The sequence below is a fragment of the Typha latifolia genome, chromosome 7, assembly GCF_019914945.1.
Source record: "Typha latifolia isolate L0001 chromosome 7, TyphaL0001v2, whole genome shotgun sequence".
In the NCBI taxonomy this organism is placed as follows: domain Eukaryota; kingdom Viridiplantae; phylum Streptophyta; class Magnoliopsida; order Poales; family Typhaceae; genus Typha; species Typha latifolia.
Window position 1 is genome coordinate 1,236,743 of NC_133092.1, and position 26,398 is coordinate 1,263,140.

Sequence of the window (26,398 nt, forward strand, 5' to 3'; positions counted from 1 at the left end):
AGCGCAGTTAGTAAATCGCATCCTGCTGTATTAATTTATTAAAAGTACTCGAGGATTAAATTCCATCTCGGCCCCTACATAATGGCAAATTCTGAATTTCGCCCAGCTCTGTCTCACTTCTTCACCTTGCCCTAATCACAAACACCTCTCGGGTCTCTTCTCCGAGAAGCCATTGAGAAAAAAGAGTAGACGAGGTTTGGAAACCGAAAAACCCTAGAAGTCTTCCTTTTTTGTATGGTTTCGGCTTCTGGAAATGGCCGTCGGCGAGGTGGCTATCGGGAGGAGGCGTAGGTAAATCGGTGGTTTGGGCTCTCCCGCCAAGCCATGGGCTGCGCCTGCGGCAAGCCTTATGCTATAGAGGACAGCAGGGAGAGCCCTAGCTCGAGGACGGGCGCTCCGGCGGCATCGGGGGGGTCGGAGCCGGCAATCGCGTCGGTGAAGCCCACGTCGGAGGCGGTTGGCGTTAGGGGAGATGGTGGCGGCGGCGGCGGGATTTTGGCTGCGGAGAGGAGGCCAGGGAGTGGCTCGGTTAGGGTTAACGGCGGTGATGTGGAGAGGAGGAGGGAGAGAGAGAGGGCGCTGTTTTATAGTCATTCTCTGAGGGTGGGGGTAGGTGTTCCCAAGGCTATGGAAGGGGAGCAGGTGGCGGCTGGGTGGCCGCCTTGGCTCGCCGCGGTGGCCCCAGAGGCTATCTTGGGATGGGTGCCTCGGCGTGCTGATTCCTTTGAGAAGCTCGACAAGGTGAGATCTTTTCCTCCCTTTAGTTTTGTTAGAACAGGAACAAGGTTCTCTGATTTAGCGCATCGTTTTCTTGAAAAAGATTAGCCAAGTTCATACCTTTTCTGTTTACAAGGTATACTTTGTACTGTTTGTGTCCAAAGTATCTGGTTAGTAATGTTGCCAGATTTTGTCAAAAACAGTAATGTTGCCAGAAACAATTGAGAAGAATAACGCTATTGAACAACTGACTAAAGCTCGGGAATTTTGAGGAAGTTTAGGCACCTTTTAAGTTCTATGTGAATCCGCGTTGTGTTGGTCGGTTATCTTTATTGTCAACCTGGTTGCTCTGATGTTGAGACTTGAGAGGCAAAAAAAGTATGCTCTGTTCTGGGTTGATGGAAGACATGATATATTAAGAATTTATTATGTTTGTGATGTTAAAAGGGGCTTATGACATCGCATTAAATAGGATAAATCTACATCTTCGGACCCTCAGATTGATACGGCTTTTGAAAATTTTGAGATATTGCCTGCTAAATTCAGGGTTTTGATTGAATTAAATCTTTAATCGATTTAATTATGTACAGTGCAACATTCATACGGAGATGGATTTGGAGGATATTTCAATATAGACAGTTGTAGGTTTATTGTGGTGGTGGAGATATAAGAAGTTACCTATTCCTATTTGGATTATGAAAGAGTTGGCATCCAGGTCTACTTTTGGTGGCATAATGCCTTAAATCAAATCTGTCAGTCCAGGAGAGCTGTTTTTAGTTTCTATTGGGCTTGTTTAAATCCATTTCTTTTTTTAATTCAAAGAAGGTCTTCTTGGTATGTCTCTCATCGGAAAGCTGTTGGATCCTTTTCACTAATGACTTTTGAAAGGTTTTAAAATTGTCGGCTACTTGTTTCCCCAAGAGAACTTTACTTTTCCTACTCATTTTATATACCTCTTGAAGTATGCCATTATAACCTTTCTTTGCATTGGTTTTGTAATATTGCTTTTTGGGGTGCAGATTGGACAAGGAACATACAGTAACGTTTATAGAGCTCGTGATCTTGAAAAAGATAAAATTGTTGCTTTGAAAAAAGTACGTTTTGACAATTTGGAGCCTGAAAGTGTAAAGTTTATGGCTAGGGAAATACTCATTTTGCGCAGACTTGATCATCCAAATATTATTAAGTTGGAGGGCTTAGTAACATCACGGATGTCTTGCAGTTTATACCTTGTTTTTGAGTACATGGAACATGACCTAGCTGGACTTGCTTCTTTCCCTGGACTCAAGTTCACTGAAACCCAGGTATGTAGAAGTTAGTAAGATCATCTGTTTTTTTTTAAGATTGGCTTTGGCTGTGTTTCTGTAACACATCTCTATATCTTGTTTGAGAAAGACATCACCATAAACATGATAATCATTTTGACGAATGGCATATAATGTAAACTTTTAGTGCAATTTTGCAGGTAAAATGCTACATGCAACAACTATTACGTGGACTTGACCATTGTCATAGTCGTGGAATTCTGCATCGAGATATCAAGGGTTCCAATCTCTTGATTGACAACAGTGGCATCTTAAAAATTGCTGATTTTGGCTTGGCTAGTTTCTTTGACCCTGACCAACAACACCCACTAACAAGTCGAGTAGTTACTCTTTGGTATAGACCTCCAGAGCTTTTACTTGGGGCCACCAATTATGGTATTTCTGTGGATTTATGGAGTACCGGCTGCATTCTTGCTGAACTTTATGCAGGAAAGCCGATAATGCCTGGAAGGACAGAGGTAGTAAATCGTGGTCTCTTCTTTCTTTCTTTCTTTCTTCCGATGAATGATGTGTCGAATATATGATACAAGGTCCATTACTTTTGAGGCAGCTATAAGTTTACATAGTTGACTTGACTGAGAACAAAAACACTTGCTATGAGCAAACATTTCATAGTAGACTCTACTCTGTAAGTCCACGGAGCTAAAACAGAGTGAGATTTGACCTTATGACTGTAAGGGAGCTAGCCGGATCCCCTTGGCCCAATCAACATAACATGAATTTCTATCAAGCTAAGAATGGGAATCAAGCTCAGCCTGTTTTTAGTAAAAAGATGAATATTGAAATTATAACAAAATGTATTAATACACTTCTTATTGGAAAATTAGCAGTAATAGATCTTATTAATTTATGCAGTTATTTTCTATTAACCTTTGAACCATAAGGGGCTGACCTTATTCAAGCTGTTGTTTGCTCAAGACTGTTTAAACTTAACTAACTTCAGAGGTCAAGCACAACTTTTTATTCTTCATGTTGAATTTGGTTGAGTCTAATATCAAGAGAAATTGGAGGCTTGCATTAAAGGCAAACTCAATCTATTCATGGGCATATTATTTATTTTTGAGTTGGCTTAACTAGTTAACTCGTTTGATAGTCTTATACCTAAAGATGCTTCAAACAAAATGAGCTGTTTTTGAGCAGCTGGGCTCGGTTATCTATAGCTTGACTTGAGCTTGGTTTGGTTATTTGATCAAGCTGAGTACAAATCCTATTGTAGCTCTTTTCATAAAGAAGTCAAGTATACGATCTCTTACTAGATCAGTTTGGTTCAATGTGGCAAGTCATTGGGATTTTGACTAATGAGCAGGCCTTGAGAACATCTTCCAAGTGAGCTCGAGTTCGACTTAGTTCATTACGATTTTGTAGCAACTTAGCCAAGTGCTTAAGCATGAGAACTCTAGTATTAGTCTCAGATTTTGTTCTTTTCTAGCCCTAGCCCTAGATATAGCAACCTATTAGTTCTGAATTATAAAATCAGGCTATCATGTTTTTCTTGTTTAGATTACATATCTTTCTAATTGAAATAGTATTCTGTAGGTTGAGCAGTTACACAAGATATTCAAGCTCTGTGGTTCACCATCTGAGGACTATTGGAGGAAATCCAAATTGCCTCATGCCACCATCTTCAAACCACAGCATCCTTATAGGCGATGTGTGGCAGATACATTTAAAGATTTTCCTCCACCAGCTTTAGCATTAATGGACATTCTTCTTTCAGTAGATCCAGCAGATCGTGGAACCGCTGCTTCGGCTCTTAAGAGTGAGGTATTCAACTTCTATATACATTTTTCTTCCCCACTATGGTCTGACCCTCTAATAATAATTGTTTTAGTGGTAAGCTTTAGTGTTGAGTGATCTCTTTAGATTCACTATGAGAACTCACAAGATGTTTTGCATAAGGATATTGTAACTTTTATTTATTTACTTAATTAATCAGATAGATTTTATAGTTCATTTTTATTTGCCAATTTTTTGCTTTTAGAGTTTCATTTGTATTTCCAGTTTGCATATGTTCACGTTTGATGTACGTAAGATTCATGGTTTTGAAAGGCATTTTTTGCGGCCACCAAGGTGGCAGCCACGCAAATTGGCAATGCTGCTGGCACAAGGTGGGAGGGTGGCGTTAGAGCGGGTGATAAGATTATGAGAGAGAGAGAGAGAGAGCCTCTTCTTATTCTTCTTCTACTTTTCTTTTTTTCCTTCTCTCTTTCACTACATTAGGAGCCCACAAATTTTCTTTTTGAAACATTGTGGTCCCACATGCACTTGAGTTGGTGGATATCCTCTCACTACCTGTCATGCTTCCTATACACGCGCGCATACACACATATATACATTACACATATCCATATATATTTAGTTGATTTGTGAGTTTTGGTTGTTATGGTTGTAAATTACTATTAAAAGAATTTATATGCTATATTAATATATATTATATATCATAGATAATTATTTTTTTATTTTTTATATATTAAAAATACTAGATCGTCTTGGTGCCCGTCTTCCACCTAAACACTAGGCGGTGGGAGTGGTTGCCCGTCATCCACGGCCGCCTTTCAATTCACAACGTAGATTCCTTTAATCAGACATGCATTTTTGACCATAATGGAAATTTGTGAGGGTTGACTTTGAAATATTGATGATTTGGAAGGACTTGGAATTGCCACTCTTATCGGCTACCGTATTTCTCTTTGTGAATATGGAAGGTCAATCACTAACTTAAGCTAAGGCGTCGTTATAAACTTATAATTCAGCATTTCATGGTTGATGCGTATTCCAATAGAATGGTGTACTAGTTGCAAGTGATGTTTTAACTTTTTCTTCCTTGCTTTCCATTTTTAATGCTTTCAAACCCATGCAATTGAGGGATCCTCACCGGTTTCTTGAATGTCTTGTTACTCTTGTATTCCTAGTTGATTTCAATAAGATGTATCATGCCTTGTTTCTCTCGTATTTTTTTGCTGCTTGTTACGAACTGTTTTTCTTATGGTGGCATCTGAACCTACTGCAGTCTTTTAGCCATTTGATTTCTTTTACATCAATAATGCATGATAAACTTTTTTCCCTGGAGGAGAAGATCTGAGTTATGTTGATTATTTTGTAGTTCTTCACAACAAAGCCACTTGCTTGTGATCCGTCGAGCTTGCCAAGGTATCCTCCAAGCAAAGAGTTGGATGCAAAACGACGAGATGAGGAAGCTCGAAGGTTTGGACCACCTACCCACTTTGTTGATCATTTAATTGCTTTAGCCTCTTCATTGAAAAATCGTGCCTAGGTTAAGAAAATTTCAATTATTTGTAATCTGTGCTTTGAATACTTTTTCCTTTTCAAGCAGTAGTTTTCTTATCTTGATGCTGCTTGACAGCATTAGGGTTCAGGTATATCTCACAAATTTATGTCATAGCCTACTCTCTCTCTCTCCCCTCCCTCTGTCTCTCTCTCTCTCTCTCTCTCTCTCTCTCTCTCTCTCTCTCTCTCTCTCTCTCTCTCTCTCTCTCTCTCTCTCTCCCCGCCCCGCCCCTCCCCTCCCCTTCTATCAATTAATTTTGCATTAGATTTCTTTTTCTTTCTTTCTGTTCTATTTTTTGTTCTATCAATTTGATCACCTATGGTGGTAAAATCTGAGTTTGTTTGCAAAGTAATCTAAAAGGTTTTATGTCAATGATCACCTATGGTGGTAAAATCTGAGTTTGTTTGCCAAGTAATCTAAAAGGTTTTATGTCAATGTTCGTATGGAAAATGAACATGATATTATGGATCACATGACTCAAATAAGTTGATACAACATAGTATAAACCTTGAAAAACAAGGATAGGATATGCTAATGTTATAAATGTACTTTTGTATATTTGTCTGTGCATGGCTATGTAACTATTGTGTATAGTTGCAACTTGTGATAGAATATAGCTGAGGACATCTCTTTTTCTCTTTATCAAGAACCGGACATTCATATGCTACTGTTCTAAATAAAATACGGAGGGTAGATAAGAGATCAGATTTCTAAATCATAAGAGTAGCTATATTTGCACAAGATCCTGATCTCTATTCTAAAATCTAAAATACACCACAAAATAACATCTAAGAGCAACATTATTACAAAGAGAACCTTCTCAACTTAGTTATAAAGAAATATACTTCAATGCTAATTATCTTAGTAGACTTCCATCACTAACAAATATCATAACCTTATATCTCCAAAATGTCGAAGAGGTATATTAGAAGTGCTTGCATTTTTATTTTATTTAAAAATATATTACTAGAACAAGTATCTCACGTATCTGTGAAGTTCACATCCGATACATTATGTGTAATACAGACAAACCTAGACCATGGAAGTAGACCGGAAACCTTTTATATTCTGAATATAAAGCAATCTAATTTGCTTTCTTCTAGCACAACTGATGTTCTCTTTACCATGTGAAACTTACAGGCAGGGTGCTCCTAGAAGCAAGGGTCAAAGACTCGATCCAGAAAGGAGACAAAGAGAGTCTAGAGCAATTCCAGCACCTGACGCAAATGCTGAGTTAGCTTCATCAATGCAGGTAAGCCTTTTATTTTGAAAAGAAATTATTGATATAACAGTTAACTGGATGCACTTCCTAGCTTTGCCAGTGTCTTTTTACCTGCTATTTCCACTTACTGATGGTTCCGTGATGGATATGTTTATAAGCTTAGTAAATTAAAGAGCTAAGACGTTATTTCATATTCCAGTCTCAGACATAATGTCCATTTATCTTCTGTATGCCTACCGCTTGACAAATTGTATCATTTTTAATTGCTAGAACTTTGATGATCCTATGTTGGTTTAGCAATTGGCAGACAAATGTCAAAAGTGAAACCTGCAATCTATTTTATAACATAATACTGCAGATAGTATCCCACTTCCGTTAGAGCTATTTTAAAGAGTGTGCTCTTTTTTTCTTTTTATTTATTTTTTATGTCCGCTAGCAGAATCCATATATCGTAAATTTGTAGTGTTATATATGTTTGTGTTTCTATTCCAGAAAAGGCAAGCTCAGCCCAATTCCAGAAGTAGGAGTGAGAAGTTTATTCCACATGAGGAAGTTGCTTCTGGGTTTCCAATTGAACCACCTCGTCCAGCTCCAGGCGTTGGAGCAGCTGAAGATTCACAAGGTCCCTCTTCTTATAGGTCCTCACACTCTGGGCCATTGGTCCACCGAAATCAATGGTCCAGGACTCGGCGGAATGAGGGGGAAATACCTAGAGCTTCTGGGGTTGCCAATCTTTCAGCATTGGCTGGATCAGTCTCAGCAAGGAGGAATGTCTCATTGGATGACAACAGATCATCCAACGAGAAAGTTGGTGCTCTAGCAGAACCAACAGCTCACATGGGCAGGTTGTCTGAATCTATTAATGAGCACTTGGATGCCACCAGAAAATATGATCAAATTTTAAAAGAAGATGAGAGGAGCAGCAACATGGATGCACCCGCTGTAAGTGGTTCAAACATTGTCTTGTTTTATTCGTCCACATTTCTCTATCGTGGCAAGTACCAATTCTAGTTCTTGTGCAATATGAATATCAGATAGATCTAGATAAGCCCACCCCGATGCATTATTGATTGTGTGAAGAAACTAATTAATGTTTTTTCTTTGGCATTTGAAATGTGGATAACAAGAATATCATTGGATACTTTCACTTTCTATTTAGGCACTTTATATCACCACAACTATATTAGTTGTTATGTTTTCCCTGCTGTTCACTTGTGCCAAACAAAGGAGATGGTATTACGGCTTCCCTTTTTGTGTTTGTTCAATTTATTAGCTCCACATTACATAATGTGATAAATCACTGTTTAATGTAGGTCTATGGTCCGAAGGGAAATAACATTCATTATTCTGGGCCGCTAGTACGCCCATCAGGTGATGTTGATCAGATGCTCAAGGACCATGATCGCCAGATCCAAGAAGTTATCAGACGATCCCGGTTTGACAAGTCAAGAGTAAGAAAAGTCCAGGGGGAAGGAAATCTGTTTGGCATAAAGCCTGGTGATTTTGGTGCTGCTCCACTCTATCCATCGAGCCGTGGGACGTCCATTCCACTCTTCCCCTCCAGTCGAGGAGGTCTGCAGTAAAATCTTGGAAAGGAGAGCCAGAATTTATCGCATACACAAATTGAAGTCGAGTATCACATGGTGATTGGTTTTAGGGTGCCTGAGTGCTGGTTATGTACATAGAGGGCTGTGTAATGTTTGCCTATTGTCAATCTTCGAAGAAGAGGAATGATTTGTTAATTGGAAGGCGGTGTAGTCACTTAAGCCAAGAGCTCCTAAATTCTCAAATTCGGATGATGTAACAAGTCCATTTTCTTATTTCTGCTGGACTGGCGATTTAAGGACTGGATGGTGGTCTTCTGTGCTTGGTCAGCCGCTATCCATTGATTATGGGAGCACTGGGTATATAGATGAATCCTAAGACATGCTTCGTGGGTTCTAGTGTCCTACATTTTGGATGCGGTAAGTCACCTCAGGCATTTAGCATCTAAATTTTGATCTTATGGATGACACTATGGAGTTTGGAAGTTTTTGCAATTAGCAAGCATGTATTTTCCCATTAAAGATGTCATAAATTGGGAGCAGTTGTTTGCTGTGGTTGCCTCTAAGCCACTTTTGGTTTATGAAAGAGCTAGTTTTCAACGATCAATCTTGCCCTCCTCTTTTTCTTCTTTGAAAAAAGAAAAGAGAGAGAAAGTGGGTTCAATTGTGCTCTATTGGACTTGCAGTTTTGGAACGAAAATTTTAAAAAAGGAAGAAAACTTAGCAATGTCTTATCTTATCAGCCTTACAAAATCTCATTTTACAGGAAAAAGGAAAAAATAAATGACTTGTTGCAATTCTTTTCTTCTCTTGTGCACACGTGTTATCAACTTACCAGGCATGGTTTCAATTCCACACCAAACGAGAACTGTAATTGAGAGACGAGAGCAATTTGTCAACTTTCCAAAAATCGAGACCAAATCAAATCTAATTCGGTCGAATTATCCAAGGTTGAGAGTCAACTAAGTATCGCCAAGATTTGGTTCCTAAATTGCAAATGTAACAACAACTCTTAACCGTATGAGTAGTGCGTCAGAGAGATGTGGTTACGTAGCCGTCGTCCTCGTCGTCGTCGGCGAGGGATGGGAGTTGAGTTGCGCGTAGTTGTTGCCGTCACGACCGGGTTGAATGCAACGTTATGCCAAGTCCCTAACTGCTACTTTCCACAACTATTAGATCAACCGTTTCCGTAATATTTGCGAGCTCTTGTTACCTCATCAATAAACACAACCATTTATTAGTGGAGGAAAAAATTTAGGTTAATTTAAACTTAGGACCCAACCAATCAACCCCAAGGGATCTCATTTCTTTTTCACTTACCGAGATTGATCAATCGAGTCTAAACTCTTTCACGAGGGAAGCCAACAATGGATCCTTCTCTTATTCTGCTCTTCGTGACGCCTTCCTTTTTGATTAGCTAGCCATATATGAATGGAAAAGACATAGCTCCGTTAATGGATTCCACGAAATCTAGAGCTCCTACCACGGATAACAAATGGCTGTTTCCCCTCATTGTGAGCTCCCTCGTCTGCGTCACACTCCTCATCACCTCCATAAACATGGGCCTCCTTTCTTCTTTCTACAGCATCAATTCATTCCTCTCCATTCTACCCACAAAGTTGTACAACCAAACCAGCCCTGTCTTCGTAGAATCACTACTCTCGTCACATCCTCAAACACCCATGAACAAGGGCTCATCGATTCCACGCATGGCCTACTTGGTCTCTGGATCAAAAGGCGACTTGGATCGCTTGTGGAGGACGTTGCATGCTCTATACCACCCTCACAACTTCTACGTACTGCATTTGGACTTGGAATCGCCTGTGATCGAGAGACTGGAGCTCGCTTCTCGTGTCGCGAGTAACGCCATGTTTGAGAAGGTCAACAACGTGCACGTCATCACCAAGGCTAACTTGGTTACTTACAGGGGTCCTACCATGGTTGCTAACACGTTGCATGCTTGTGCTATCCTACTTAAGAAGAGCAAGGAGTGGGATTGGTTTATAAATCTCAGCGCTTCTGATTACCCTCTTATGACCCAGGATGGTGAGTTTAAATTTTCATGAGGCATGATGTTTAATATTTTGGTTAGAATTATATTGATTTGAGCTTGTTGTTACAGATATTTTGCATGTGTTTTCGTCTTTGCCAAGGGATCTCAATTTTGTAGATCATACGAGTCGATTAGGATGGAAGGAGTGAGTGAATTAATTCTTCATTTGGTTTTCCTAACAAGTATATGTTCACAGATTGTATTTATGAACATTTGATTTCAGAGAACAGCGAGCTAAGCCTTTGATAATAGATCCTGGGCTTTATCTGTCAAAGAAGCGTGATGTCTTTTGGGTAGCTCAGAGGAGACAAGTACCCACTGCATTCAAGTTGTACACAGGTTGAGTATAATTAATCTTATAATTTAAATCCAATTTAGGAGCTTAGAAATGCTCTCTGTTCATCTAGTTGTAATCTGAAAGATTTCTTACACCATAAAAGCTCTACAATCAACAAGATTTTCCTAGAGATATGAACAACATAATTGCATTTAAGTTACAAGTAGCCTTTTTTTCCCCCTTTTCTTGAAAGGTTCTGCATGGGTGGCTCTAACGCGAGAATTCGTGGAGTTCTGCATCTGGGGGTGGGACAACCTACCAAGAACTCTGCTCATGTACTACACAAACTTCATCTCCTCCCCTGAGGGCTACTTCCAGACACTAATCTGCAACGTGCCAGAGTTCGCGCGCACGGCCGTCAACCACGACCTCCATTACATCTCATGGGACGTGCCGCCAAAACAACATCCACATAGCCTAACCATAGCAGACAAGACTAAAATGATCGGGAGCAATGCACCGTTTGCACGGAAATTTAGGCAAGGCGATCTTGTGCTGGACAAGATCGACGTCGAGCTCCTTGGTCGGAGCAACGGGAGCTTCACGCCAGGGGGATGGTGCGGGGGGAACACGACGTGCTCGGAGGTCGGAGACGCGACGAGGCTGAGGCCAGGACCTGGAGCACGTAGGCTTGCAAGGCTGATGGATACGATGGTTAGATCAAACAAGTTTGCTCAGAACCAGTGCAAATAATACTAGTTGGGAAACCATTCTTCCCCTGTGCCAGCACTAGCTCTACTAGGTTCCATCGCAGTTCATCTCATCTCTCTTTTAAAGGGTTTTTTTTTTCCTCGCCGCCGGCATGCTCCTCCCCATCCCTCTCCTAGCCCGAGCGGTTAGGGCCTTAGGGGGAGGGGAGAGGCCTCTTCCCTCTCTCTCTCTCTCTCCTCTAAAGTTTTCTTTCCCATTCGCTTCACTGCCCTCTCCCTCGCCGCTCGCTCCTCTCTCTCCGCTGCATTTTTTGCCGTTGCTATCGTCCTTGCCGCAACTACCTCGCCGTCGTCGAGTCCACAGTACCATGAAAGTCCCAATTTTGGCAGACCTCAGTTAATTTTACCCTTCTATCGAGTTCAACACCTCAGCTCCCGACTCGACCTCATTCGCCTCACCTCCCTTGCTACCGCCTACAGCCTCACTCTCCTCGTTATTGCAAAGGGTATTCCACCTAGTTCTTCTTGTCATACCTATTATTTCTCTCTCTCTCTCTCTCTCTCTCTCTCTCTCTCTTAATTTCTACTGTAGGGTTTTGTATTGTTTGCATTTGTACTTCAGGACTTGATATCATATTATTCTTTAATGTGATATTTTATTATTGTAATTAAGTTTTTTATTTGAAAAAAAAGGTCAAGAAAGATTTCGAATGCTCTGCTCTCAATTGTAGGCACAGTATTTTCATAAATGAAGTATAGCAAATGGTTATGCGTTGCTACTTCATGTCATGAGCTGCTGGCTGTTGGTATATTGTTCTTGATTACAACTTTTGTCTGCAATATTCAAATCACAGCTTACTATAAGATCTTTAGCACGAAGGAGTTTTCAAACTTCACGGTGCTCAAAGTGTTTTCATTCCTGTAAACTAAATCTTCAACAGAAGTTCCTGAAGTATCTCGTTGCTATGCCATGACGAAACAGGAGCTCAACACCCAATCATAACATAATTAGGACTTCCAATCTCAACACAACTAGATTTCTCAATCCCCAACTGAACAACAGAAAGCAACCGTTATCTTACATGCAACATACTGGATAGCCTAATGAACTTCCTTAGATGTAAGTTTCCATCTCAGAAAGAGAAATAACAAACTGTATACAGCTCAGCGGGACTTTAAGCTACTAAGAGCAGCTGTCGAGTTCGGCACCCACCATCACTCTGCTAAGTGCTATAAGTTATATCTACCAAGTTTCCAGGATTGTTCACCAGTTATGTCGTGTATAGATCATTAATTTCTCACAAAAGAGAAGTAATACCCTACAAACAGAAGGGTCACCGATGCAGCTGCTGCAGAAGCACCCCATACCCAATAAGAATGTGACTTCTTCTTCTTAATCATGACCTTCGCAGTTCGGCCCTGACCTTTTGGACGACTTCTGTACTTTATGTTTTCTTTTTTAACATCTACTTTTTCCTGAACAGGAACATCTGCGTTAGTATGTTCTGGTTCCAAATACACATCCTTCAAGTCGGTATCGGTCTGCACCGCAGAGCTTGCAGTTGCTGATGCTTCGGCCTTCTTCCTAGCCTTCTTCTCCTTTTCCTGTGCACATGATATTAAGATAACAATTTGTCAGCTGCATGTTCCGCTAAGGCCCTCATTATATTTTATAAATAAGTCCCAAGGAATAAGAAGCAGAAGTATGAAATCATTTGCCTTCAATTTTCTTTCAGCTTCCTTTTCAGCTCTGATTGCTGCTTTTGCGGCTGCTTTCTCAGCCTGCTTCTTCTTTCTTTCCAAAGCCAACTTAGCTTTTGCAATCTCCTCTTCTTTTTTCATCTCCTTCAACTTTGCAGTATCAGCCTCTTGAAGATCTACAGATTCCTTTTCAGAAATCTCACTCGTGTAACTATCATCAGCAGCCACTGGATCACCTGGCTTTCCTCTTGGTCCTGCCTCCGTTGATATAGCAAAGCCATCATCTTTTCCTGTGTGTCTTGTGCTTGATCCTGTCCCTCTTGATTTTGCAAGGCCATCATCTTTTCCTGTGTGTCTTGTGGTTGATCCTGTCTCTGTTGATTTAGCAAAGCCATCATCTTTTCCTGTGTGCCTCATGGTATCATCTTGTACGACAGGAGATATCTTCTCCTGCACTTGCTTTACAGTCACCTTAGCTGGTGTTGCCTCCGACTCCATATGAGCTGGTTCTTCTGAAACAATTGATCTTTCATCAGGGTTCCTCATCCGGGCATCCCTGCTCAGCTGGCGTTTGTCAAGTGAAAGTAAGATCCTTCTTTCATAATCATCTCTGAAGGCTCTATTTCTGCTCCATTTTAACAAAAAATTCTCTATCTGATATGGGGAAAAACATCAGAAAAAGTAAAGAGACCTGAACTGGATCAAGATGAATATGATACAAACCTCATTCTTTGATAGCTCTCTCAGAGCAGCTATATCCTTTTTTGCAGATAGATTTCTGGCATTGTTTAAGAGAGAACGGTTTTGGAAGTAACAAGCATTCTGAAACACAAAAAAATATATCATATAGGTAGGAATTCATACAATGGTATCCATCTTACAATTCCATAGCTTGAGAAAAATACAGGCTCAACAACCCTCACCAAAAATTAGATAGTGTTATATTATATGTCATAACTATCTAGCTATCGAATTATATGCATTCCAAAGAAATTTAAAAAGGGCTAGGATCCACATATTACTATTTTAGACCAGCTGCTCATAAACATGCAACCAGTTACAGCTTACACCCTAGAAAATTAGAAACTATAATAAGGAATATTAGTGGAACAGCAGTCGGACCTACGAAACCATCACAAGAAAAGCGACTCGTATCACGATGATGAAATCAGCAAAGTTGACAGATTGTGTCAATAATAAGTATGCAGTAATTTGATGTGAAGATCCAATACCACTTCATCACGCATGTTTCTTAGTTCAAGAAGGTTCTCATATGCCTTATTCCTTTTCTCATTCACAGCAGTCAATTCTACCAGCAGGGCATCAATTTCATGATCTATGACTTTGAGTTTATCCTCCATATGCTTGATTTTCTTTCTAACTTCTTGTTGCTCCTTTCTCACTGTATCAATATCACCACCTATTAGCTGCAAAAGTGTAAAGAAAATCAGGGACACCAACAGACACTAAGCAAATGAGCGGATGATCATATTAGATATCATAAGTCAAAAGGCAAGAAAAATAAAAATAAAGACTTACTTTAACCTGTCCCTGAATACTTTCTCTTTGACCTAAAGAATCCTGAATCTTTGCCCTCATAGAAGCATTAGCAATTACAGTTTCTCTCGTTTTCTCAAGCTGTTTGATCTCCTTAAGTAACTGCTTTTCCTCATTTAAGGTGAGGCTCTCATGTTGCATACGGTAATGCAAGCTCTTAATCTGTTTGATATGTGAAAAATCAACAAGATAAATAATAGGAACGCTTAAAAAAAAATAATGTGATTCGTCCAACTTACAAGATTATTAAGCTCTTCTTCTGAAGAGCATAGACTGGTTCCCTTCTCCCTTACAGCATTATTGGCACTACGAAGCTTGCCTAGGGCATCATGAAGAGGTTCCATCTCCTTTCGCTTCCCATCAATTATCTCCCGATAGTATTTGTTATCAGCAGTCAAAGGTTTTAATTGTGAAATGACAAGTGACCGATCAGACTGCACGAGAAATACAAGGGAAAATATTTAAATAAAAGGTCACTCAATATCTCTAATTTGCGTCACATCCCAAAATTATCAATTCACATGGAAAATACTAAAAATTTGCATTATGCAAAACATAGCCTGAAAGATCAGCCCACCAGATATGGCAAATAAAGTTCAGTCATTGGGACAAGCAGTGGAGATATATAACATACCCTTTTTTCCCTCAATGCTTCAGTTATCAGGAACCGGGCTTGATTTTTCCTTTGAATCTCCTTGTCAGCTTGTTCAATTTTTGCCTTCAGCTTTGGATCCTCATATGACCGATACTTGGCAAAATAGAAGGTGTGTATCTCTTTTGGTGCAGGCCACTCATCCACCACATCCTTTGGAAAGTTTGATGCATCCTTGATCCTTCTGGTTTGTTCATCCACAACTCCGATCTTAATTTGTTTGCCGAATACCTCCAAACAATCTTTTTCTTTGTCGTCCATCTCAACTTTTGGGTCATCATGCCCTTTAATTCCTTTTGCAAGAGCTGACATGCTGTCTTCCCCTAATTCCATAACAATGCTTCCTACCAACATAGTTAGGGGGGAAACAAGTTCTTTAGGCCCAATGCCTTAATAGAAAATCTAAATGCATCAATTCCAGCAAAGATCAATTTTGTATGGAATGGCATAAACAGCTAGGCCCAGATTTTCCATGAGAGCATATAGTAAGGGCACATGCATCTATTGTGTTTATCCAAAACTTCCCTTTTAGGACTACCACCTCACTTTACTCTTCTCAAAAGGAAAAAAAGCTTGTATACTCCTTTGTTTTGTGGACACATTTTCTCTTGATTCATCTCATTCTTTACATATTAAAAAGCCAAGATAATAAACCACCAAAAACAGGGATTGTCCATGATGCAGAAGTAGAAAAAAAATATAACAGGTCGTCGCTCTTTGCAGAATCACTTCCAACCACCACTCTTAACTTAATGTCCATTGCCTGTGACAAGTTCTGACCGAAATTAGACAAGCATGTGCACTGTACAGACTTGCGCATGACAAGAACCCATGCATGAAATGATTCATGCAACCGTGAAAAGGAAGGATCATTTTCCACATTCACATATAACAAAGTAAAATCATAAGCATTTAAAAAGAGCATAAAGATGCAACAAAAGTATTATGTCCAGTGTCCATCAGAACTATATAGCAAAAGATCTAGCAAGAAAGAACATGACTTTACAAGGAAATCACTGAATTCCGGGAAATCAAAGTAATCCCTTTTTTTTCTCCTAAGAGCACAAGCAACTTTATGGACATATAAACCATCAACATGCAATAAACATAAACCTTTAAAAGAACATGTCAAATTCATCAATACACTAATGGACGAGTTAAAACACATAGCTAATTGGGTGGATGAGTTCCGACCACAGTTAAATTAAGCTAAGCTAACACACAAGTGGTAGACCTAGAACTAGACATTTCATTCAATAATTTACCAATTTATTCACTAAAACTTTCCAGGAATCATCCTTGGTAGCTACGTCACACTCAACTGATTAAGCCCAAAAATTAACCTTCCAAGGGATTCATTCAAATAAATCGACACGATTTCAAAAACTTTAAAGAGGTTCTGAAAATTGGGGGATCACACATGTGACGACCTTTCCCTAATTCTATTGACTAGCTAAAGCTACATATAAGCTAAGACTTCATCTTAGATTACTTCAAAACCTTCCAAAGAGACTGGAAACGCCACAATTGACCTTCCTTTGTTCCTCTTTAAAATCAAGCAAAGACTCCAAGAACTCCCTTTTCTCGCTCCATCGAAGAAATAATAAGCATCAAAGAATCCAGGAAGAGATAGCTTAAACTACAGGCCGAATCCAAAAAGTCCAAACTGGATAGACATATAGTAGCCAAGAGAGATCATAGCTTACCTGAATCAGAGCTAAATTGAGGAAAGGAAAGGAAGCTCCAGTTTTTAACAAGACCCGAACTTTAGAATAGAAAGCGAGTATTCGATGGGTCAGTTTTACGGGCTACGGACCTTCTTTCAGGGTTAAAATAAACGAGGAAAAAGGATGGGTCAGTTAGAATTTACGGACGACAGAAGTCCGAAAGATTTCGCTGTTCCGGTTTCGGCGAGGACTGAAGATCAAAGTGAAAGGCAAGTCGTTGCCGTTATCTCCGGGACGGTGGACCAAGAGAGTCTTTGACTATTTCAAGTCCGCCGAACTTTTTCTTGTCGGGTGCTTAATTCAGTTTCAAATATAAATATGAGGTTAGATGAATCAGAAAACCGCTAAATCAACAGTTACTTCTAACTATAATTTATTGTCTGATTCAACGAATTATATATATAATTAACTAAGTAATACTGTTAAATATTAGGAAGAGAAATTTAGAAGTTATTATTGGCTCGTTCAATGTGGAATATTTTTTTTATAACAATTAACATTTAATTTTCACATATAAGACGTTGAATTGAATAGTAATTTATATTTAAAAGTTGTCATTTAATTTAACAATTGTATATCTTATCTAGTCTTATATTTAAGTTTCAAAATATTTAATATAAATTTAAAGGAAATGGGAGAGAGTTAGTTTGCACAAAAACTCTAAAGAAAATAGAGGGGCATCCTCGGAGAGTTTTTTTACCTCTAGGATAAAACGCTACTAAGATAAATATTTTTAATATATTTTTTAGTTTATGAAGTTTATGTGAACGATCAAATAATTCAAAAAAGTATACGTATAAAACAGTAATAGTATGGTAAGAATTTACCTATTAAGAGCCGCAATGCTCGTGATTTAATTAATTTGTTTCCAGAAAATGTTATCTGTCCCGGTCCAACCGGCCATAGTGATATCTACTCCTTGGACGTGTAACATGTTTGGGGTCTAGTCAATCTCCATTCCGCTGCCTGCCGACATCCGAATCCAAATCCACGATGATCACAGCCGTCCAATTTTCACACGTCACATAGAATCATGTTTGACTCGAAAAGGAAATCAATGACAAAGTTTGCTACAATCAACTCAAAGGGCTTTGAAATTTCCTTCCAAGATCTCTGCTGTTCAGCGCACCGAGACGCTTTGACAATTACTTTTCGAAAAGAAATTCTATCCCCCTTGTTGTTTATTGCTCCATTATACCGCTACTAGTAGCTTTCGCTGTCTATGAGTAGCAAAGAAAGCCTTTAAGAACAAGGCTAGCTACAACTAACTAATCCAAACCACCATGGAGAACGTCCATGGATCGACTAGGCCTGATAGGAAGACGGTGGAGAGGAATAGGAGGATCCACATGAAATCTCTCTACTCCAAGCTCAACTCCCTTCTCCCAAATACTCCACCAAACTCAAGGGTGAGTAATATATCTACGATCTATCTTAATTATTGCACGTATCGATGATGGTAGTATTAATAATTAATTTGTTGATTTCTTCGATGTTTACTAGGATGGGACGAGTAATCCATCGCTTCCCGATCGACTAGAGGAAGCGGCGAACTACATAAAAGGGTTGCAGGAGAAGCTGGAGAAGATGAGTGAGAGGAAGAGGCAGCTCAAGAGCACGGAAGGATCAACAAGCCATGCAACTCGTGAGGTGGTTGGTGGTAGTAGTAGTAGTCGTCGTCGTAGTAATATAAAGTTGCCCCACATAGAAGTCCAAGACCTAGGTTTTGGATTAAAGGTGATCATAATTAGCAGTCCAAGTGAACAAACTGTGTTTTACGAGGCGATTCGAGCTCTCGAAGAGGAAGGGGCCGAGGTCTTGAATGCCCACTTCTCCGTCGTCGGGGCGATGGCCTTGCACACCATGCATACCTTGGTGAATACATCAACTAATTATGTAGCTCTCTTTTTTTTTTTTTTTTTTTTTTTTTTTTTTTTTTTTTTTTTTTGCGTTCGTTTCTTTTGTCTAAATTTGATTTGACTTTATATTTGTGCTATATAGGTTGGAGACCCAACTGGTGGTCTTGAGGCTGGGAAGGTATTGGAGACTTTGAAGAAGGCAATAGTTGATGCAGATTTTGTTTGAGTGGGATCAAAAGGGAGAGGTGTAACGGTGTGGGCTTTTCATACGTTGACGTAACTTGTCTCGTTATCTTTCGTATTATATTTAGCTGTCTCCTTACTTCTTTGTGGGAATAAGACCACTGCTTTATTTGCTTTACGCGACTATCTTGACCAACCAACTAAACGGCGCTGTTCAGATTGTAACTTACTATCCATTGGGCTAAAGTTTGATTTAAACTTTATCTAATGAACCAAACTATCCATTTGCTTGAGTGTTGAAACCCATAACTCGGCGCGTACTACTATATCATATAGGCCAAGTTTGATTAGTTTATAAGCCTTAAATACGAACATGATGTTTATGCATATTTTAATTAAAAAAAATAGGTGCGCTAGTTTTAGTTGAGATAGGAAAACATGCATAATTCAAAGTTAAAAGTACTTTAACTGCCTTATTCATCTTTCTAGGTTATTTATAAATAAGGAGCGTTAATATATATATAAGAGAGTCTTATGCACAATAAAATGTGGCCTATATTTCATATCATATATTTATCTATATTTTGGATTTTCTTTGTTTCTGTCAAAGCAAATTTATACTTTTCATAATAAAATATAAAATAGAGAGATAGAAGTGTAGATATTATATGGGCTTCTCTGATATTTTTTTTTAAGAAATATGTGTTAGAGCAGTCGAAACCCTAGCTCATAGAGGGGAGAGACCTTTCTCCCTCATAGAGAGGTTTCTCTTACTTTTTTTCATTCTCTCCCTTCTCATTTTTTTTTCTTCTTCTTCATTCTCTAGTTGTGGTTGGCATTTAACCTCAACTCTCTTCTTCTTTGTCATCATATGTTTCCACCTCCTCTCCTTCTTCGCCTTTTTCCTCCACAGTCGCCCATGTGCCAATAGTATTCGACTAGTGGTTATCATCACTCCGCTGGTATATATCATTTTTGCAGACTTCGATATCCTTGTTGTTGGATCTAGGGTTGTCAAGCTTGACGAGCGGCTCAGACTTGGCTCGGGTTGGGCTCGGCTGAAGCTCGAGTCCGACTCTTCGGTTAGAGATGAGTCAAGCCCGAGCCGCTAAAACTAGTTCGAAATTAATACCGAGCCAAGCCTAATAAGCTCGGTATAAAAGGGGTGAGATAAACCCCAATCCCCAATCCCCAATCCCCAAATCTCATTTCCACATCCCTGCCTCCTTCGCCACGGTGTGCCGGTGCCGCCTCCTCCTGCTCCTGCTCCTGCTCCTTATTCTTTTTCTTCTTCTTCTACAGCCGCGGTGCCCCAACTCCTCCTTCTTCTTCTTTGGCTCAACTTGGGTTCGATCGGCTTGGTCTTGGCTCGATCCGGCTCGGCTTGAATGAATCTTTTAAGCTTGAGCTTGGTTCAGGCTTGGTCTAGCCGGCTCGGGCTCGGACTCGGGTTCGGCTCGAGTTGAGCTGAGCTAAGCCTGAGTCCAATTCTAAAACTCGAAATTAATTTCGAGCTGAGCCTGAGCCGGAGCTGGAGCCGGCTCACTCAGGCTCGGCTCATTTACACCCCTAGTTGGATCCATCTCCTTGTCCTCCTTTGCTCGTGTTAACATTCATCCTTTGTTGTCAGTGTCATCGTCTCTCTTCTCCCTCCTTCACACTCCTGCCATCATCTACTAAGACAGTTGGCCTTTTGGAATTTATTTCTTTGCTTATTTTCTTTTGTTTTAATTAATTGGGTAGGATGTCGCTGTAATTGCTTCAATATTAGTTCTAATCCACTAGGATCGCAATAGAGCATATGAAAGCTCTTATCTCGGTGCAATGACGCGATCATAATATGTTTACAATTGGATTATTGATGTTTCCCTAAATTGTGAGACTTGTTCAGATTATTTTTTTCATCTTTATGGACATTGTAATTTACTGCTAGCGACCAACTGGTTTAAAATAAATGATATCTCGACTGTGACTAAGCTTTCCCTCAAACGAAGAAGTGTAAATATTGAAAGGACAGGGACTGAATTGTAATATCGCGAGAATATTGGTGTGATTATCTCAGTTCTTTTTCGTGGGTTCCGTTATACTTATCACCTAAATGATGTTTTAATTGGTACCTTCCAATCCGTTCCTCTTGTCGTCCCTCTTCTATGCACGCGTTTGCTTTCTACTTCCCCGTTTGATCTCATTGTTTATTTCGCTTTGTTCTTGATATTTGGACATCTTGGATTGGAGGAGAAATGATATCCTTTTCCCAAGGTTGGGTGGGTTTTTCTTATGGTTTTAATTGCAAACAGCTGCTGAAGATTTTTATTCCTGATCCCATGATTTCTCTTGGGGAGTTCTCATCTCCATGCTTCGATTGGTATAGACTCGTTGTGATTCAGATAGTCATTGAGTCAAAATTCTCTCTCCATTCTCTTGCATAATCTAGAAATCCTGTGGTTGTTAAGGGCATCATCTTGTACTCAAAATTACAGATGCGGAACAATCTTTTTTTACAGCCAATGTGTAGTTTAAGTAGATGTAAAACATTGTATGCTTGATCAGGAATTTTTTTAGTTTTCTTAGTTCAATATTATCCAACGACATATTTATGAAACAAAATGTATGAAAAGAGGCAAGTTCGAAGAACAAAAATAAGCAAGGCATCCTTAATGGTCCTGACTAAGTTATTTTGACTGTAAATTTATAAAAATCATGCATGTTGCTGATGAATTATGTACTTATGCGATTGTGGAATCATCTCAATAGGCTATTCTATGCATTAGTTTTTGTGTCTTTCTTTTACTTTTGACAAAGTTTCCAACTCGTCCTATCTGTATATCTTATGAAACTAATAATATTCTCGGCTTCTTTGCCTACCTTAATAACTACAGGCTTAAGGCATGAAGCGAGCTCGGGCTTTTGGAAAGATGCTTCCTTAGTCTTTCTTTCTTTATCAATAGTGAAATCACTTGTAACTTTCTCACGTTTGCCACATCTTCTTTGACACTGATCAACTAATGAAGCTAACACGAACAACATAATAGAGATTGGAGATTTGAAGCAGATTTATGCCACAAATAATTGAGTTTGCAGGCCAAAGCATCCAGATCCAGGAATTTGCAGACTTGCAATTGAGTTAACATGAGGGTCTGCTTCAACGATTGTTCAGCTTCTTCTGCTTTCCACACCCATACCTACATGCTCTGCCATGTGAATGATGATTGAGCTTAATTTGTTCTCTGGCTGCACAATTTTGCAGGTACTCTTCTGTCCCTGACCATCTCGTAACTTTTATGCTATGTTGTTTGATAGTTCATACATTAGTCTTTAACACAAAAATTCACATCCTCTTTGGCTAGCAAAGTCTAGATATATCCAAATCTACCTTACAGTGAAAGCTCCTTGTTTTAACAATTCAGATTTCCATTTAGCTAGGACAATGAGCCTTTTTAATTGATTGTAGAGCTCTTCCACACTTAAGAGAGTCAGATGTCACGTGGACAAGGTATTTAGTGTAGCCTTGTACTGTACTTAAAAATGAATCCAAATGGGAGGCAATTGCATGATTGGACCATAGGACCTACATGGTACTATGTACCCCTTTTCAAAAGTCTTAGAATTCACATGTCCATCTCAAATGGGACCAAGGATGTCAATATTGTCCAAGGTGGTGTGTCTTGCCTATTTGGGTTTGTTTGTTTGCTGAACTCCATGATAGATATGAGTTTTTGAGGCATGCTACAAAGCTATCAACATAGACAAGTGACTGTAAACCATTTAAACTACAATCAAGTAATTCAACACATTTGTCTGCATTGACTTTACTTGCGATATTTATGCTATCATATCTTTTTATAATTGGCCAGTGGTGTATATTACACACACTCTGGTAGTAATTCATCTACTGTGAGCTACTGTGAGATGGGGGGGGGGGGATGTCCTAAGTCTTAAGTCCTAACTAACAGCATTGAATTCTCTTCAGTGGTAACTTCTTTTTCTTTGGCTGTGATGTGAGATATTAAAAGCAAACACCTTTCATAATTTAATTAGAACAGTTTGCATTTGTCATCTTGAATGGGGAATTGATTGCCAGTGCAACTTTTCTTTAGTGTGGTGGGAAACAAGGATCAGATGCTATATAATTTTGTAAAGGGAAAAATTAGATAATGGGAACTGACCTTCTCATTCTTACTTGACGGAGTCAATTTAATATACGGCAATTGGCAATCGTTTGTGGTCCATGTCTCTTTGAAAAGTTCCTGCCAGTGCCAACTTATTTCTTCATGTGGACCACTCAGTGCTGGGATTCTTATTTAGATCTGCCCTATTTCCTCTGCTCAGATCCAGTGCTTTTCTTGGACATTGTAGTGATTCTTTCACCAAGAAGAGTAAAAATCACTGATGGGCATGCACAATAAATATAGTTCTCTATGCCTCTTTTGATAGTAGATTTGAACTGCTTCAAATATTAGCTTTGGTTTAAAAATTCAGATTGGATTAATTAAATTTCTGACTACTTGGATGTCTTCTGGCTTCTATTGGTTGCTGACCAGATTCAGGAATCAAAAAATTCTGACGACCATTTTGAGATTGATTAGTAATTCATAGCCCACTAGTAATCCATATTTCATGGGATAGTCTAGATGTGCTACTTATAAATAACTATTCTGACTAAGAAATGCTTACTTCTGCATGTGATATGCTATGGTCGACCGGATAGTGTTACATTGAAGAACCAAAAGCAAACAAGATCAAAATCTAAGGGTTCATTTTCCATTTTTTTAAATCTCTCGTGCCGTCGGCCGACTAGGGTGACCATTGTAGCCTTTCTCCCTCTCTCTTTCCTTAGTTGCTCTTCTTACTAGGGTAAGGGAGGCGGGTTTCCTCCATAAGGGTCGTGGCTTTTTCTCCCTCTTATTTATCTGGCGTTGATCCCCCAGTCTTTCATTGGGGGTATAAGATTTGAGCTCTTGCCTTCACTTGCTCTTCTTTTATTTGCTGCTCACCGGAGCCGGTTATGAAAAGCGAAAGCCAAGTGGGGTAGATGATATCCTAAACTTTTCTTTCCCTTTTTTTTTATCGTCGGTTTATTTGGAGGGGAGAAGTATTTTCTTCCCCTCTCCGACGAGCTGTTAGTAATAATAGTGGCTGATATATTTTGTCGATTTATTTCTTTTTTCCCTTTATTTTACTATTACAAGTTAGCAATATTTAGTTGTGCCTTAAATTGTTAGATAGCGAGGGAGCTGCTGGCTGACTCAAGACTTCCTACATTGTGAAAATGCTAGGAAATTTCTTTAACAATATTTTCTCAGTGCTCTCGGGATTAATGCACTGTTTTATTTATGGTTATGGCTCCCTATGCCTGTGACTCAAAGTCTTCTTTTTTCTATCCTCTCTTTAATCGATTGGATCGTACTGAATTTTACTGAGCAACGGGTTTTCCTATTAAAAAAAAAACAGCAGTCCATTTCCAAACTCCTGTCAAATATCAACTAGTGAGTTTGTGTCCCAGGCTGGACAAGATTGCAGCTTTATTTGACTATATGTCACTATCCAATGTGTCTGCATCATGGATTTATGGTATCAGATCATCTTCATCATGAGACAGAAGATAACTTACGAAGAATTTACTTTGACCTCTATCTTAGTAGCCATAGATAACAACTTAGCTTGAATTGTGCAGTGTTCTCAGTTGTTGAAAAAGAAAAAAAAAACTCTTTCCCTCCCTTCCAAAATTTAACAGACTAGTGGATCATGCATGAGCAGAGTAAAAGTTTTGGGTGCTCGAGGTAATTAAAGCTGCAGTCATTTTCCCTTCTTTCTTCAATTTCTACAGACACTTGCTTTCTTTTTTAACAATTTATTAGTTATCCTAGATTCCTAGTAGTAGCACTCATTACGCACATCCTATTATTTTATGAAATTCATTTGTTCTTAATGTGCTCCTCTGTTGCTAGTTGCTACTATTCACTGCTTCTATCTTTCTACCTCTGCTCATGTGCATCTGAAAGCCAAAGGGCCCTACTTATGATGACAGCTTTGCCTATCTAGTGTAGCTGATGAGTGAGGAGAAATGGGAGGAGAGGGAAAAGTGGGATGGTGGATCTTTTTCTTTTTTGTAACTTTTATTATTTTACTAAAGTATAGAATCCATAGTCTTAGGTTCTCCATCATATTGTCATCCACATTCTACTCCTACATCGGCGGTAACAAAGTAGAAGAGCATAAGGTTACAACCAATGTGATATATGCTCTGCAATTTGTGCAACAAAAATAGAATCACTATGTACAGAATGTGGAACTAGACTTGAGGGTGATATAGTTACTAAGTTGACATCCATTTTCTTGTTCTTGAGGAATCTCATACCATGATAGGATGATGCAAGTAGATCTTGTCACTTACACCAAGTAGATACACCCAACACTAAAAGAGGAAAATAAAAATAAAAATCAGAAGACATGAAAAATAAAAAAAAAGCTAGCTTTGCATCACAGAGACAATAGAAAGAGATCAAATTGTACACTTGAAGAAGACGACTACATTTATTACTTGATCTTAATCAAGGAGAAGGAGAAGATGACACTCTGGGCGACGCAAGAGGAAAGAGCGGCAGTAGCCTTGGCGGCTCGGCTGCCCTGGGAGAAGGATGCAAGTAGAACCCCTTCTCTGCAATCGCCTTCTCCTCCGCCTTAATCGCCGCCTCGGACCCAGGAACCAACGGGCCGCGACCGAAAGGGTCGGGAATCAACGGCGTCACGGGGCTCAAAACCAAGGATGGGAAATCCAACAAGCTAGGCGACAAGATCTCCGGTTGGTTGTTCCTTGGAGAGTTGTGGTTGGAGTTGCGAAAGGCAGGCATCAGAGGACTGATGATTTTGAGGTTCTTGAGGGTGTTCCGCCGCTCGTAGAGCTTGAAAGGTGGCCTCTTTGGGCCCGGAGGGCCCTTGGCGCCGCTGCCGGCGCAGGATGGAGAAGGAGGGTTCTTCGCGGCCGCCGCCGCCGCGGCGGTCTCGGCGGAGCCGGTGAGCATCTGGACGACTTGCTTGAAGGAATTGGTGTCGGCTTGGACGAAGGTCGTGGGGTACGGATTGGTCTCCGAAGCCATGGAGATGGGTTTGGGAGTCAGGGGAGGTGGAGACGAAGGTAGCGGAGATGGGCTTTCTTTGTCTTGGGGTCTCGGATAGTTCTCCATTGATGCGTACGGGAAAGCTCCCACCTTGGGAGGTGGGGGAGGGGAGGAAAAGGAGAGGAGGTTGGGAGTGTGGAAGTGGTTTCAAGTGCGGGGGGGGAGAGAGAGAGAGAGAGAGAGGGGGGAAGGGAAGAGGGGTAGAAGAAGAGAAGAAAAGAAAATGGAGAATTTTGATTGGATCTTGATTTAAAAAATAATAATTAAAATAAAAAAGGGTATGGTGTTGGGATCTGTCTCTTTTGTTCTATTTGATTGGGTGTGTGTGTGTGTGTGTCGAGAGGAATAAGCCCATGATCATTATTACATTTAACTCCCTATTTTTATGTAATTGTACGTTAAGAGCCCATCTCTTCACTACGTCCAAATTGGATCCTACAGTATAATGCGTAAACAAGCTAGTT

At 39.7% G+C, this 26,398-nt stretch overlaps 5 protein-coding genes across 9 annotated transcripts; 3 read left to right on the top strand and 2 right to left on the bottom strand.

Annotated features, from left to right (window-relative positions):
• Positions 1–8,697, top strand: LOC140791932 (probable serine/threonine-protein kinase At1g54610). Its single transcript, XM_073142659.1, has 8 exons — positions 1–741; positions 1,737–2,021; positions 2,183–2,500; positions 3,579–3,806; positions 5,146–5,246; positions 6,472–6,583; positions 7,046–7,495; positions 7,867–8,697. The coding sequence occupies exons 1-8, from the start codon at positions 325–327 to the stop codon at positions 8,134–8,136; spliced, it is 2,181 nt and encodes a 726-aa protein (XP_072998760.1). The 5' UTR covers positions 1–324; the 3' UTR covers positions 8,137–8,697.
• Positions 8,698–9,523: 826 nt separating this feature from the next.
• Positions 9,524–11,753, top strand: LOC140791933 (beta-glucuronosyltransferase GlcAT14A-like). The gene is made up of 4 exons (XM_073142660.1): positions 9,524–10,143; positions 10,220–10,295; positions 10,374–10,489; positions 10,681–11,753. The coding sequence occupies exons 1-4, from the start codon at positions 9,525–9,527 to the stop codon at positions 11,178–11,180; spliced, it is 1,311 nt and encodes a 436-aa protein (XP_072998761.1). The 5' UTR covers position 9,524; the 3' UTR covers positions 11,181–11,753.
• Positions 11,754–12,145: 392 nt separating this feature from the next.
• Positions 12,146–17,060, bottom strand: LOC140792068 (proton pump-interactor 1-like). Of its 4 annotated transcripts, none has more exons than XM_073142885.1 (8): positions 16,754–17,060; positions 15,030–15,391; positions 14,635–14,829; positions 14,378–14,557; positions 14,071–14,265; positions 13,562–13,660; positions 12,857–13,492; positions 12,146–12,742 (listed from the first exon to the last, which is right to left on the bottom strand). In XM_073142885.1, the coding sequence occupies exons 2-8, from the start codon at positions 15,378–15,380 to the stop codon at positions 12,428–12,430; spliced, it is 1,971 nt and encodes a 656-aa protein (XP_072998986.1). In that variant the 5' UTR covers positions 15,381–15,391; positions 16,754–17,060; the 3' UTR covers positions 12,146–12,427. The 4 variants fall into 4 exon arrangements, with proteins under 4 accessions (XP_072998986.1, XP_072998985.1, XP_072998987.1 ...); XM_073142884.1 differs by having other exon boundaries at positions 15,030–15,810; positions 16,754–16,863; XM_073142886.1 differs by having other exon boundaries at positions 16,548–16,771.
• Positions 17,061–18,009: 949 nt separating this feature from the next.
• Positions 18,010–18,994, top strand: LOC140792571 (transcription factor bHLH162-like). 2 transcript variants are annotated; one of them, XM_073143644.1, is made up of 3 exons: positions 18,010–18,183; positions 18,278–18,670; positions 18,776–18,994. In XM_073143644.1, the coding sequence occupies exons 1-3, from the start codon at positions 18,058–18,060 to the stop codon at positions 18,857–18,859; spliced, it is 603 nt and encodes a 200-aa protein (XP_072999745.1). In that variant the 5' UTR covers positions 18,010–18,057; the 3' UTR covers positions 18,860–18,994. The 2 variants fall into 2 exon arrangements, with proteins under 2 accessions (XP_072999745.1, XP_072999746.1); XM_073143645.1 differs by having other exon boundaries at positions 18,026–18,183; positions 18,278–18,649.
• Positions 18,995–25,126: 6,132 nt separating this feature from the next.
• Positions 25,127–26,122, bottom strand: LOC140791672 (VQ motif-containing protein 4-like). The gene has a single exon (XM_073142282.1). The coding sequence runs from the start codon at positions 25,998–26,000 to the stop codon at positions 25,368–25,370; it is 633 nt and encodes a 210-aa protein (XP_072998383.1). The 5' UTR covers positions 26,001–26,122; the 3' UTR covers positions 25,127–25,367.
• Between the last annotated feature and the right edge of the window lie 276 nt (positions 26,123–26,398).

What these genes read in the sequence shown, in the direction of transcription:
- LOC140791932 (XM_073142659.1), top strand. Translation starts at nt 325, where the DNA reads ATGGGCTGCGCCTGCGGCAAGCCTTATGCTATAGAGGACAGCAGGGAG. An exon ending in TAATGCCTGGAAGGACAGAG is followed by an intron (nt 2,501 to 3,578) that starts GTAGTAAATCGT and finishes AGTATTCTGTAG; the next exon opens with GTTGAGCAGTTACACAAGAT. An exon ending in CTTCGGCTCTTAAGAGTGAG is followed by an intron (nt 3,807 to 5,145) that starts GTATTCAACTTC and finishes ATTATTTTGTAG; the next exon opens with TTCTTCACAACAAAGCCACT.
- LOC140791933 (XM_073142660.1), top strand. Translation starts at nt 9,525, where the DNA reads ATGAATGGAAAAGACATAGCTCCGTTAATGGATTCCACGAAATCTAGA. An exon ending in AGTCGATTAGGATGGAAGGA is followed by an intron (nt 10,296 to 10,373) that starts GTGAGTGAATTA and finishes ATTTGATTTCAG; the next exon opens with AGAACAGCGAGCTAAGCCTT. An exon ending in TGCATTCAAGTTGTACACAG is followed by an intron (nt 10,490 to 10,680) that starts GTTGAGTATAAT and finishes TTTTCTTGAAAG; the next exon opens with GTTCTGCATGGGTGGCTCTA.
- LOC140792068 (XM_073142883.1), bottom strand. Translation starts at nt 16,215, where the DNA reads ATGTGTTTTAACTCGTCCATTAGTGTATTGATGAATTTGACATGTTCT. An exon ending in TTTGACATGTTCTTTTAAAG is followed by an intron (nt 15,392 to 16,160) that starts GTTTATGTTTAT and finishes CTATGTTGGTAG; the next exon opens with GAAGCATTGTTATGGAATTA. An exon ending in GTATTCAGGGACAGGTTAAA is followed by an intron (nt 14,266 to 14,377) that starts GTAAGTCTTTAT and finishes ACACTTTTGCAG; the next exon opens with CTAATAGGTGGTGATATTGA.
- LOC140792571 (XM_073143644.1), top strand. Translation starts at nt 18,058, where the DNA reads ATGGAGAACGTCCATGGATCGACTAGGCCTGATAGGAAGACGGTGGAG. An exon ending in ATACTCCACCAAACTCAAGG is followed by an intron (nt 18,184 to 18,277) that starts GTGAGTAATATA and finishes GATGTTTACTAG; the next exon opens with GATGGGACGAGTAATCCATC. An exon ending in TGAATACATCAACTAATTAT is followed by an intron (nt 18,671 to 18,775) that starts GTAGCTCTCTTT and finishes TGTGCTATATAG; the next exon opens with GTTGGAGACCCAACTGGTGG.
- LOC140791672 (XM_073142282.1), bottom strand. Translation starts at nt 26,000, where the DNA reads ATGGAGAACTATCCGAGACCCCAAGACAAAGAAAGCCCATCTCCGCTA.